This window comes from Eriocheir sinensis, chromosome 35, assembly GCF_024679095.1.
Source record: "Eriocheir sinensis breed Jianghai 21 chromosome 35, ASM2467909v1, whole genome shotgun sequence".
NCBI lineage: Eukaryota > Metazoa > Arthropoda > Malacostraca > Decapoda > Varunidae > Eriocheir > Eriocheir sinensis.
This window is the reverse complement of record NC_066543.1, coordinates 11669605-11683333: the sequence shown is the minus strand read 5'-3', so window position 1 is coordinate 11683333 and position 13729 is coordinate 11669605. Positions and strand designations below refer to the sequence as shown.

Sequence of the window (13729 nt, the reverse complement as noted above, 5' to 3'; positions counted from 1 at the left end):
AAATGAAAGAAGATAAAAGAAGAGAGAAGAGAGAAGAGAGAGAGAGAGAGAGAGAGAGAGAGAGAGAGAGAGAGAGAGAGAGAGAGAGAGAGAGAGAGAGAGAATTTAGATGGGCGTAATACAATATCAGTGAATTCAGTATCGACTCGAGTAAAAATTGTGAAGCGAGGTGAAGGAAGGGAGGCGTGAATCAAGAGGAGGGTGGAGGAGTGATGAGGTGAAAATGCTAGATGAATAGAGTGAGGTGGAGGGAGGTGGAGTGAGGGAATAATAAGAGGGTGGAATGAAGTATCGGTAGGTGGAGTTGAGAGAAAACATACGAGAAGGAAGTTGAGGGAGGTGGAATGGAGGAATGATCGGAGGGAGAAAGGATGATGGAATAAGAATGAGGAAGGATAAATTATGTTATTACTATATCAAATTATGTTACAGGTTAGGTTAGGTTAGGTTAGGTTAGGTTAGGTTAGGTTAGGTTAGATTAAGGTAGGTTAGGTTAGGTTAGGTTACGTTAGGTTAAGTCATTAGGGAGTGGAGTGCTGGTGAAATGAAGTAGACGCAACAAAATAGAAAAATGGAAAATTAGTTAAGGTGGAATTGGGTGGAAGAGGGCGTGACAAACTTGGAAGTGATGATTAGGTAGAATTAATGTCTGTTGAGATTGATATGTAGTGGAGTGAGCAGTGATTAGGAGGTGGAAAAGAGTGGAAGAAGTCATGTTTTTTGGAGCGAGCGGAAGTGGAGGGAAGTGAAGCGGGAGAAAGAAGAAAAAATGGAGGTATTGAAGAGGGTGGATGGAGGGGTGGATGAAGACATGGATGGAGGGGAATCGAATTAAGTGGAAGAAGCTTGAGTTTTGCTAGTGGAGAAGTGGATGAGTTTAGAAAAGAGAGACAGGTTTCCCTCTGTGTGTGGGGGGGAGGGTGGAGGGGAAGTGTGAGAGGGAGGAGGTGGACACAAGGAGCAGGATGAACAGGAATAATATAAAAAGAAAAAAAAACTGACATATATTTTCCTCTCATCACCACAGAGTCTTTTCACCTTACTAACATTAGTCTTTCCTTAATTTTCCTCCTTTACCCTCTCCCATTTTCCCTTTTCCTTCTCTCCCTGTCTCTTTCTATTCTTCTCTGATTCCCTATCGTACTTTCAATTTTTCTCATTCCCCTTTTTTCCTCTCCCATCTTCCCTCCCTCTATCTCCTCCACATGGACATAGAGAAGGATATGAAACAGGCACAAGTCACAAGAGGAGGTTTGAAGTGAAGAGTAGAGATAGGGAGGGAAAGAAAGGGGAAAGGAGAAAGGGAAGAGGAGGAAAATTATGGAAAGAAGAACCATGTCAACGGAGATAGCAATGCTGTGGCGGGAGAGCAGATAAGGGCAGGAGGAAGGCTCATTCGAAGGTTCCTGTAAAGCGGGTTAATTGGAAGAAAGGGTCGGTTTTAATTAAGAAGAGGCCGAGGGAGCGATAAGAAGATGGTGTATACATATCAGAAGGTTTATGGTGTGGTGGGAGAGCGGCAGGTGGAGATCAGGCTAAAAGGGAGAAATATTTTAGAGGTGATTGGGAAAGTTAAGAAAGGATATTACCTTCTGGGTGTTGAAAAATGATGTGTGAGAGAATGGCAGGTGTCGTGATAGATGATGCGGTGGTTGTGGGATAGACAGATAAATGGATAGAGGGAAGGTAGGATAAAAAAAATAACGGGAAAGGAGACAAACAAAATACGATCGGGAATCAATGGAAATGTAGAATGAAGAAATAGGAAGGTGGAAAGAGGGAAGAGGAGGAAAACTATGGAAATGAGTAAATGAGTTATGAGGTAAAAAGACAAAGGGTGGGGTGGAATGGGGGGGGGGGGGTGAAGGGACAGTAAATAATAAGTAAATAACAACAACGAAAGGGAATCAGTGGAAAAGAAGAGTGACGAGTTAGGGAGAGGAAGAAAGAGATATGAGGGTAGAGACTAAAGAAGGAAAATTAAGGAAAGAGTAAGGGCAGTGAGGTAGCAGGAAAAGATGGTGATGAGAGGAAAAGAAAGTTTGAGGATAAATGAAGTGCTCATAATCGGTAAAAAAAAAAAAAAAAAAAAAAAAAGGCCATCATGAAGACAGATAATTCGGCCCAAAGGAAGAGGTGAGGTGGCTTGTGGAGGAGCGGAGTGTGAGGGAGGTGGAAGTGGTGGTGGTGGCGGCGGAAGGTGCATTGAGGTGACTCTTCCAGCTCCAGTCGTCTTGCTGGCACAAGGCGTCTGGCCCCGCCCCCTCCGCTCCTTGGCCAACCAGCGGCGCCGCCCCCCTCACGTGACCAGTGTTACGGGGGCCCGCTATCCATGTCTTATTCTTTCGTCTTCAATATTGCAAGATTATTTTTTTTATGATTTCTATATTGATTTTGTTATAGAAAATGTATATTCGATAGGAACTCAATGATTCTGAGAGGAGGTTAGTCTGTAAAGTCGAAGAAGAATGAGAAATAGACGTGAACGGTGACGAAAGTGAGTGAAATCAGGCGGCGTTACACAACGGACAAGTGAACGAAGCGTGTGAGAGAAACGTTATGCTCTGGGAGGAGGCTGAGTTTGGGCAGGTGAGTCCATCCAGGTGCTCAGTGTGAGTGTGAAAACTCTAGTGTGTGGTTTAGTGCGAGGAAGGAGCCGGGGTGAGACTTACGGCGGCTGTAGCCCTCACCGCCATGGCTACAGGTAAGTGTAGCCCCAGCTGTGTTCTGTGCACCCTTGCTAATGCCGCTGTGTGTGTGAGCGAGCCTGTGGCGCCGCTGTGCCGAGGAGGAGCTGCAAGTCGAGTATTTGGTGTGTTGAGTGTGCAGGTGTTGACGGGGGGGAGGGGGAACGGTGTGGCCCCCTGAGCCGTGCTGGGGCCACATGGGAAAGTGAGTGCCATGTATACAGTGCCAAACCTTCAAGACGTCTAACGCTGGGATTTACACCTCGGGCATGTCTTTGATCCTTCGAAGGGTAAGAAATGTGTCCGATTCTCACACGGGAAGTCATGCAACGGCCAAGCGAAACTGAAAGTGCTCAGCCCACGCACGCACCAAGAGAGCAACCACCTCCGCCGCCCACCACAGCCCAGCGAGGCTCCCCTGCAGCCCTTAGCGCCCTCCCTGCGAGGATTCCTGCAGAAGGCGAGATTAAGGCGAGCCGGGGGATCTAGGGAGTGGAGAGATCCTGTCGTGGGGTGGACGACCAGCCAGCGAGGGTGTGGAAAGTTGGTTGTGACCCACTTGGCGGAACGTATATGGAGGAGAGGCTGGCCTGGGCACGGCGGGCATCAGCAGGGTGTGACGGCAGGCTTTTGGGGCACGGCCTCAGAAGGAGGAAAGGCTGCCCTGGGAACGACTGGCGGCAAGAGTATGTGAAGGCCTGTGAGGCTCATATGCAGAAGAGGTTGCCCCGGGCACTGCGGGCGGCGGGGGGTGTGAAGAGAGTTCTTTGGGGCAGGGCCCCACGGGGAAGACGGCCGGCATGTGCAGGAGAGGGAGCGGAAGGATGTGACGGAAGTAATATGTAATTTACTTATATGGGGGACGCCTGCAGGACAGCCGTTCCAGGCCCTCTGCAGGACAGCCGTTCCAGGCCCCCTGCAAGACAGCCGTTCCAGGCTCCCAACAACGGTTGTCCCCAGGAAGGGTCTATCTCATATTTGTTGCCAAGGCAAGGCACGCTGTGGTCGATGTCATGTCAAGAAGGGATGTACCAAGGCCGCTGGCCAAGCCTTCATAACATGGTGTTGGCAGGGGTGGCCAGCAAGGCACCTTATGGTATTTACACTGCAGGACATGCATGGCGAAGTGAGGCACGTCTCACGTGCAGATTGTGAGACGCTGAGGCTGTCACGAAGCCGCTTCCCTCAGCACCCCTGGAACGAGGGTAACAGCACGCGTTGCCTGCCACAAAATGACCCCCGTGAATTAGGCCTTGAATATAGGGCGCGTCGAGGGGCCTCACTCATGGATGACAGGAGGACACGAGACAACAAAACATTCACTATAATACCATAAACATATAACAATATAATACCATGTTCGCTGGAGGGACCGTCGAGGCCTTTTTTTTAAGTAAAAGGAGGCAGACCAAGGGTCGTCATATTTCATAAGCTTCGGGTGTTTCTTTCATTAAATATTGTAATTATTTTAACTGCCATAGTAGTTTGCCCTTTACGTGAGGGAATGGGACCACTTCCCTTCCGCCCTGGGCGTCGTAGGCAGCAGCAGCAGCAGAAAAAGTTCGGCGTCAGGGTGGAAGTAGAATTTGAGAATATCAAGGACGCCGAGCCGCCCACGGGCAGGCCGCCCTCGGGTGTCCACCCACAATAGGCTGCCCACACGCCACACACACACACTGGCGGGCGGCCCTCAGCGAGGCCTTGAGCACGCCCACGCCGGCCCGCCCCTCGCCCGATGCCCTCACCCTGCTGCTGCTGCTGCTGCCACCTTCTGCCTGCCCTCTCGCCTGCTGGAGGGCGCCCTCAGCTCCACCTCACTGCGTCCCCTACACGCAAGAGCCTCATGTTCGTGTTGTAGTGAGGGAGGGAGGGCCAGGCATGGGGAGGGGAGGGCCAGGACAGTGCCAAGTGTTGGGGGTGACTCACGATGCGGTGTTGCTTCCATCCTCTTAAGGTGTTGCCCGTTATCCTTCTTGTGGTGGAGGCGTGGAGGGGCGGAGGCGACGGATGAAGGGAGGGAGGGAGGAAAGAGTGGAGGAACCGAAGGGTGGGAGGCAGGCAAGCAGTGAATGAGGTCAGGAAGGGAATGAAGAGCAATAAATAATGAGAAAAAATACTAATCATATATTTTCGAATTTTTTATTATTATTATTATTATTATTATTATTATTATTATTATTATTATTATTATTATTATTATTATTATTATTATTAATATCATCATCATCATCATTATCATATTACCTGACCAATGTTATTACTATTTTTATTATTACGAAACTTTCCCAGTAGCGTTTTCTCTCTCCTTTGATTGGTCATTCGTATTCCCCAGCAAGACCTGCATTGCCCAACGCTCATCCGCTCCTGACGTCACCATGTCGAGCAGAAGGCTGATGTATAATAAAAGTCGTGGGAGGAAGTTGCCGGGGCGAGGCGAGGTCTGAAGGAAAAAAAATAGCAAATATATTGACATTTGAAGATATAAACACAGAAATAGGAATGGAAAAGGACCTTATTGGAGCATTATAACGACGAGGAGAAAATAAGGGAGAGGGTTTGGACGTAGAAGAAAAAGTAGCAATCGTAGTACTGACATTTAAAGGAAATACCACTGAGGAAGTAGGAATGAGAAAGAACCTTACTTTAACATTATGGCAATATAGAAAAGGCACGCAAAATAGTACTGGAAACCAAAACTCAACATCAAAAGTAAAATAATAAACGAAGAGGCTGGCTAGTAAACATAAATGAGAGAGAACTACACTAGAATATGTGAGCGATAAAGGAGAAGAAAAATAGCGTAGAAAAGAGCAAGAATATACCTGAAAAGTGAAACCGTAGGAAAAAAACGCCAGTAAAGTCAGATACAGAGTAAAACCATCATAATTACGTCAAGCTCTAACACCCTCTTTAAGCTAGCAAGTGCACTAGTGTGTATTTAAAACCAATGTATAAAAGTGTATAACGAATGAACTAAAATAACAGATTCCTTAGTACAACCTTTTGCTCACCAATATCCCTTTTTCCCATCAGGCGGGGTACTCTAATACATATCATATACCCTAAATTAGACTAAGTACGTATAAACCACTGGAAACATCATCATACACCCACTATATACTTTTAATCATTCAAAGTGTAGGAGGGAATGCTATGGTTTATACCGCGTCAAATACACCTTTAATTGTTTAGGTGTGGGAGGCGATGATGAGGTTTATTCTACGTCATATACACTTTCAATTGTTTAGGGTGTAGGAGTCATGGCTATAGTTTTTCCAACGCTACATGCCTACACTTCATTATTGAGGGTGTAGGAGGCAATGCTATGGTTTATCCCCACGTCACCCTTTTAATTGTTTAGGGTGTAGGAGGCAACGCTAAGGTTAATCCCACATCCCCTCACCCGACTGGACTGGACCGGGTAGAGGCGGGGCTGGATTGGGAACAGGGAAGGAACGGGGACGGGGTTGCACCTGGGCGACCTCGAAGCCAAGATTAAAAATGAATAACAAAAAAAGTCACCATTAGATTGTTGTCATATCGATCTTCACCCACGAATGACACTGCCCTGCCTTTGTGTGGTGAAGAGCAAGGACTAATGGGGTGGAAGTAGAGAGATGAGAGTGTTGAGGCTGTGTTGATTGTGTGTTGCAGATGTTTTGTAAGTGTGTTGAATATCTTTTTTTTTATGGGCCATGTTGTTTGTGTTGAGTCATTTTCCGCTCCACCGCACTATTATAGTATTGCTGCAGTGTTACTAAAGGGGATGATGCGGTTTTGTAGGTGTTTACTGAGCCGAACAGTTATTACATAGAATACAAAACATTAAATAACACTGCTATATGGGTGCTGCTAGATTGATGGATAGTGTGTTGCAAGTTGCTGAGGGTCTTGGCTCGGGTGGTTAGTTTTTTGTGTTCTAAGTAGGTGGCGGTTAAGCGTGTTGCAATGGGTCGTTAAGGAATATGAGTGTGTTGCAGGATCTGATGGATTGTGTATTGCGAGAGGCTGATGATAGGTATGTGCTTCTAGCGGGTGACTGACAGGCTTTGTGTTTCATGTGTTAGGTACGTGTGTGTTGCGCTATTGCTGCAAGGAGATGAATTAAGGAACAGTATATAAGGTCAACTAAAATCGAAGGACAGTGTATTGAAAGGGGCTAATGTTTTGGTGTTTTTATGGACTGAGTTGCTGTTTTGTGTTTCAAGGTGATTCGTAAAATTTGTATTGGACAGTTTTTCTCTAACTCCCACGCTTCCCATCCTCTCCCAGACTCGCCTTACACCCCTTTGGACAGTTCCCCCTCAGGACACCCCTCTCCCTCTTCTCGCTTAGTTGTCACCCAGACCAACCCGGACTAAAGAAAACGTATATAACTTCAGCCAGATAGCAACCAAAGCACACTTACTGTCGGATCTAATTTATCTTCTAGTTTTAATTTATTCTTTTATTTAGTTTTTGCATCATTATCATTACAAAGTGCAGCCGAATATAATTATGCAAAGGGGAAAAAATGTTCACAAGGAGAGATATCGAGAGGCTGATGGTCACTGGGGGGATCTGTCAGCTAGGGGGGGAGGTGTTCAAAGAGAGATATGACCGGTTTCCAAGTTACCTAGGTGGTGCTCGGTGCTGCCTGCAAGGGCGGGGCTGTCTGGAAGGGCGGGACTGCTTCAGAGAGTGGCCAAGGCCGAGAACTCCTGGTCTACCACTCCTCCCTCCCTGCCTCCTTCCCTCCCTCCTTCCCTCTCTCCCTCTCCTTTCGTCCATCTTAATCAGGCCAATGGAGACTTCTTATTCCTCCGTTCTTTTCCTTCTCCATTTCTTCCTTTGTGTTTCCTTCCCTCCTTCCGTCGCCTCTCTTACTTTCATCTTTTCCCTTTCTCCATTGCGTCCTCCTCTCCTTTTACCTTTTGTACAACCTGCATTCTCTTTCTTTACATCCATCATTTCCTTTATTTCTCTCCATTCCTTCCTTTTCCAGTCCTTTCTCCTTCCCCAGTAACTCTACACATCCTCTTCTCTCCTTTTTTTTCCTCTCCATTCTCTCCTTTTATATTTTATTTCTTTGCCCCCTTAACCTGCACTTCCTTTTCCTCCACCCTGTCCTCCCTCCTCCTCCTCCCTTTTTTCCTCCATCCACTCCTTGTTCATTTTCTCTCTTTACCTCCTCCTCCACGTCATTTTTACCCCTTATTATCCTTTCCCTTGTTTCTCGTTTCCATCCTCATTGCTTTTTTCTGCTTCATTATTGCTTCTCTCCTCTCCACGCTTTACATTTCTTCCTTTCATCATCCTGTCTCTTCTAACCTCCCCTTTTCTGTTTCCTCTTATCTTCCCCTCTTCCCTCCCCCCCTTCTTTACCTATCTGCCTCCCTCTATTCTCTCCCTCTCTAACCTCCCCTTTTCTGTTCCCTCTTTTCTTCCCCTCTTCCCTCCCCTCTTTGACTCTTGTTCTTCTCTGCGACCTTCCTCACCTGAGCGATTCGCAACCTTGATCGTTTAACTCATTAGCTCACCTGTGGCGGGTCTGCGAGGACATGGGTGGGTGAGCAGTCATTGTAAAGACTGAGAGAGGGCTGAAACGGGGGACTGAGAGTGCTTCTACAATGAAATGAGTGGGGTTAGATAGGCGACTGGGCGTAGAGGGGGCTGGGTAAGTGGGGTGGGATGGGGGAATATGGGAGGGGGAGTTGGGTTATGAAAAGTAAGCGTGGGAAGCAGAATGTGAGGATGGTAGGAGGCGGAGAGAGGGAGTGTGTGAAGGGGTTAAGTAAGTGGGTATGCATAGGTTGGCGTGTTAGATGTGTAGGTTTGGATAGGTGGGCAAGGTGAGAAGGCGTGAGTAGGCGAAGGCTGAGTGAGTGGGTGTGTATGGTGGGCTAAGAGAGTGGGCGTGTCCGAACCAGGTGTGTTGGCACGGATAGCTGGGCGTGGTGGGTTGAGTCATCGGGGCAGTCGCGTCTACGTCTCCCAAGCTGAATGTTACTTGTTGCTGCTGATACTGATGCTGCGACACGGGGAACAAAAGCAGGGCTGGCGGGGCACGGACGGCGGGCAGTTTTTGTGTGTTTAAAATTACATAATGGCGGTGACGGGGCGCTTAAAAATGGTTGCCCCGACGCGATGCACAGAACACCGCTGCCCTTGAACCCGCCGACTACTCCGGTTCCGCAAATAATCGCCTCTAAAAGCTGGCTAACTTGTGCATGAGCTTGTGTTATAAAAAAGTAGTGAGGTACTCTGGGCGGGCACAAAACACTTTCCTCCGCTGGGCGTTTAGTGTGTTGGGTTCGTAATGAAGAGCGGCCATGAACGCGCCGACCACCCCTGTTACGCAAATAGACTTCTCTCAATGCTGAGCAACTTATGCCTCGCTGAACACTAATTACTAATTACTTTGGACGGACACGAGACGTTTTTCTCCTGTGGGTGCTCAGCATGGGAGGCCCGTAATAGTCGGCGGCATTGACATGCAAGCGGCTCCTCTTCCGCCAAGGGACGTGTGGCCGATGACTTAATTTGACTAAACAACGACCGGAAGGCGAAAATGTAAATCCCATCAAAGTCATTAGGGTTTCCTGCGGCCCTTGGAGTTTCTTGGGCTTTATTGGATCTGAGGGAAAAGGGGAAAGGGAGAGTACATGAGGCTTGAAGGGACAAGGTAATAGTGCCTCCCAGTGCCCATAAGATACTGTAAATGAGCTGTGCCGCGCTGCATAGTCCCCACAACCCCATGCAGCCGCCGCCTCAGGTCAGCGTTTCACCCCCAATCATCTGTTATCACGTGTTGTCGCCGCCGCCCCTCGTCCTCCCTCGCCATACACAGCGCCACGCCGTCGTTTCCTGTGCCTGGTTTGGGCGCGCCACGGCCATCAGTATCGGGGAAGTCGTTTCCACACTGTCTTGAATGTCAGGTGTGAGCGGGAGGAACAACAGCCTTGCTCACACGCCCACGTCGCCGCGCCGCCACACACTTTCACATCTTGAGCACAGCTGCCGTATTCCACGTCTTTTTATCTTGTTGCTGTTTGTTCTGGGCCGTGATGGCCGCGTGCAGAATGTAACCTTTGCCGCAATGACGGCCTGAGCGGCGGCGTGCTGCAGGAGGTCGCAGGGCAGCGGGCGTGTGTCCGGCACCGCGATACAGCAGAGACCACACAACGGCACCACTGCGACCCACGCCACCCCGCCCACGCCACTCCTCACCACCGAGGCCGTCCCGCGCCCCCCGGGGCTGAGTTCCCCCCAGGCCGCCCCTCACGGTCCCTTGCTGAGCACTCAGCCAGACTCAGCCTCTCTTGGCTCAAGTACGCCGCGTCATTACAACGGCTGCCGAGCCGGGCGCGACACAAAGCCTGCCCGCGTTAATTACCAAGTAATGAGCAGCGCCGCGCCAGTAGGTCACACGCAGGATGCAGCGTAACGCCGGGCCATTTACCCTCCCCTTCCTCCCTCCTCCAACCTGCTTGCCTGCGTCACCCTCGGTAATGGGGCGGGCCAGCAGTGTTTAGGGCAGGTCATGGCCGCTGCCTCTGCCTGCCAGGGCCACATATTCGCCATGAGGAATTTTTCCGTTGGTCTAATTAAACGCGTTTCCCTTAAGTGGTCCGAACGACGCCGAGCGAGGCGAGGAGGCGTGCCCGGCCCTGTCACGGCTGGCCTTGCCTGTGACTCATTAATTAGTAGCACAGAATTTATTAACGTGCGCAGTTGTTTCCTTATCTATTGATCCAGGCGTTTCTCAAGCACGCGAAACAATCATTACCGATGTGGTATTGTTTTCCTATCACATCTGAGTCTTGGGCTGAGCCGTGATTGTCTTTTTTTTTTTTTTTCTTACAACGAGAGGCGTGGGTGGCATCGGCCGCGTCTTCCCACACTGACTCTGACAAACACGTTCCCTTCACCGTAATGATATCCGCGAAGGTTTTGTAAGCAACGTGGCCTGACGGGGTGGCGCGGTCACTCCTGCCCGTTACCCGTTATGGCCAAGGCGGTGTGACTGCAGAGCGACACGCAGGCTGGAGGGGAGGGGGGGGGGGAGGGAGAAGGTGTACACGGTGAGTCTTGGTCGTCGGAAGCAAACATCATCATTATAGAAAGGCGTGACTCTGGTTGTGAAGACGACTGGAAAGGCGGGTTGACGAGGCGCGGAAAACCTAATATCATAAGGTGGGAGGGGACAATAGGGTGGGCGTGTGTGGGCCGGATATTGGCTCATAAAGTAACAGTAAGATCATCAACGTTATGATAAAAAGGTCCCGTTCATTTAGCCGCGTCCCGTGTCGTTGTGCCCCGGGGATGCTGGCCGTTCCAAGCCAACGAACCTCTCAGCCGCCGCCTCCCCTGCCTTCCTCCCCTCGCCGCGGCACCACACAATTCCCTCACCGTTACGTAGCTCTTTAATTACCTCCTCTCATTACTCCTCTCATCTGTACGCCTCACTTCGTCTGCCCCGTTTCACTCCTTCCTGTTTGCCCTCCTCCCCCTACTCTTCCTCTTCCTCCTCCTTCACCTGCTCTTCCTCCTTTTGTTTCCATGTTTTCCTCCTTCTCTTCCTCCGGTTTCCATGTTTTCCTCCTCCTCCTGCTCCTCCTGTTTTCATGTTTTCGTCGTTGTCATCGTCCTCCTCCTCCTCCTCCTCCTCATCCCCCTTCCTTGCGGTGTGGAGTCACGGAGGTGTGGGCAGCTAGCGGCGCCGCCCCTCCCAATGTGTCGGGTCGGCCTGTTATAAAAAAAAGTTGAGCTGCGGCCGGCCAACTCTATGGACACAGGGCAGCCAAGCAGTACGCGAGCCAGCCACTCCGCCGCCCGCCCCCGCACACCCGCCCCCGCCCGACCGTAACTCTTGCCTTTATCATTATTAAACTAACCGAATAGTGGGAGCCCGTGAAACTGCCTATTCTTTAAAGGGGTGGCATTGTGCTTTTATGCTGTCTGTTCAGTTAGCCAGTCAGTTAGTCAGGCATTGAGTGAGCCAGTCAGCAAACCAGTTATTGAGATATGGAGCCAACCAATCAGTCAGTCAGTTAGTCAGTCAGCCATTTACATTAGTTCACGAAATTCCATGAAAGCTTAATAATTGGGTGTTTTTTTTAGTGTGAGAGAGAGAGAGAGAGAGAGAGAGAGAGAGAGAGAGAGAGAGAGAGAGAGAGTCGTCCTTGTCCACTTCAGCTCACCACAATATACAGTAAAGCCATAAATTACACACACACACACACGCACACGCACACGTACACACACACGAGAGCGAGAGATACAGGAGGTCACGCGCGGAGAATTAGCATGAAAAAGAGAAAATATTACAAAGTGTTCTCTGATTGTAATTATACGACGCGGGGTTTTTGTCACCGCTCTGCTCTGCGTTATATTTTCACGGCTTTGCTTTGTTACGGTGTTTGCTTTACTTTATGGCGCCTTGTTATTTATTGCGTTCAGTGTTTGTGTTGTAATTGTTTCTTTCTCTTTGTGTGTCTCTTGAATGAACGGGGAAGGGCAAAGGGCAATGGTTGATCAAGGAAGAGAGAGATTGTAGCAGGAGGGAGAGGAAATGGATTACGTAGACATTGAAAATAAATGGAGTTGAAGTTGAGTGATTAAGGAAAAGAGAATGAAAGGGGGAGGATGGGAAAGGAATTACGGAGGAACTGAAAATAAACGGAATACGAATGAGTAAGGAAGAAAAGAGAGGGAAATGGGAAATAAAAGAAGGATTGAGTAACGAAGGGAGAGAAAGGAGGAAGTTGAAAGGTTGTAAAAGTGAATTGGAAGAGTAATGAGTGAGGAATAATGACGATTGATTAGGGGAAGAGGGGGAAGAACGAATAAGTGGGAGATGTGAGAAAGGAGGGAATATAAAAGGAAGAGGAGGAATAAGTGAGAAAAGAGACGGGGAGAGAAATGAGTAAAATAAAGAGATATAGGTAATGAAAGAGGACGTAAGAGTAGAAATGAGAAGAAAAACGAACATTAAAGGAGGTGAGGAAAAGGAAGGAAAAAGTTAAAGCTGGAATGAAAATTAAATTGGAGAAGGAACAAGTGAAAAAAGAAAGTAAAGATAATGAAATGAAAGAAAATAAGGAAAATGAAAGAGGAAAACGAGGAAAAGAAAAATAGAGGAAAAGAAAGAAATAAAGATAGAAGAGGAAAGAGAAAGGAAGACAAAAAAGAAAGGAGGAATTGGGGTTGAGAAGGAAGAGAAAGGAGTGAAAAAAAAAGGGGAAGAATGAGAAACAAGAGAGAGGGAGGTGAAAGAAAGGAGTGAGAGAGAGAAAAGAGAGGGAGAGTTTGGAGGGAAGAAAGATGGAGAGGAGTGAGAGAAGCATGTAAAAGAGGAGGATGTGAGAGAAAGGAGAGAAAGGTAGGAGGAGGAGGGGGAGGAGAGAAAGGTGAGGGAGGTCAGGTGAGGCTGGACAAGGTAGATCTGGTCACGTGATTGGTGGCGATCGTGATGGCCACACCTGTTTGTAAGCCTCCTCCTCCTCCTCCTCCTCTTCATTTTCCCTTCCTATTCTTCCTCCTCCATCTCCATTTTCACTACCCACCCTCTTGTAAGCCTCCTCGACTTCCTCCTCCTCCTCCTCCTCCTCCTCCTCCTTCTCCTCCAACACTTACTCTTCCTCCTCTTTAAGAAACAAACAACTCTGACTCACGATTATCACTCTCACTCACCTTCACTCTCTCTCTCTCTCTCTCTCTCTCTCTCTCTCTCTCTCTCTCTCTCTCTCTCTCTCTCTCTCTCTCTCTCTCTCTCTCAAGAGAGAGAGAGAGAGAGAGAGAGAGAGAGAGAGAGAGAGAGAGAGAGAGAGAGAGAGAGAGAGAGAGAGAGAGAGAGTCCACGTCCTCCAGCTCTCATCCGTCAACCAGATGCAGATAATTGGTTCTTTGTTATAATAGCGCGGGGAGGAAGGGGAGGAGGAGGAGGAGGAGGAGGAGGAGGAAGAGGAGGAGGAGGAGGGTCTTAGAGAAGTGGGAAGTCTGGGAATGGGGGAAGAAGTTGAGGAGGGGGAGGAGGAGGAGGAGGAGGAGGAAGAGGAGGA

General features: G+C 48.8%; 1 protein-coding gene across 4 annotated transcripts in view; it reads left to right on the top strand.

Moving 5' to 3' along the window:
• Positions 1-2449: 2449 nt before the first annotated feature.
• Positions 2450-13729, top strand: part of LOC127007397 (uncharacterized) — a 236880-nt gene continuing 225600 nt past the window's right edge. For 2 of the 4 annotated variants that reach the window (XM_050878330.1, XM_050878328.1), the window contains exon 1: positions 2450-2704. In XM_050878330.1, coding sequence (XP_050734287.1) covers positions 2695-2704 — 10 coding nt within the window. In that variant the 5' untranslated portion in view covers positions 2450-2694. The remainder of the gene's footprint in view (positions 2705-13729) is intronic. The other 2 variants (XM_050878332.1, XM_050878331.1) reach the window with 1 other exon arrangement.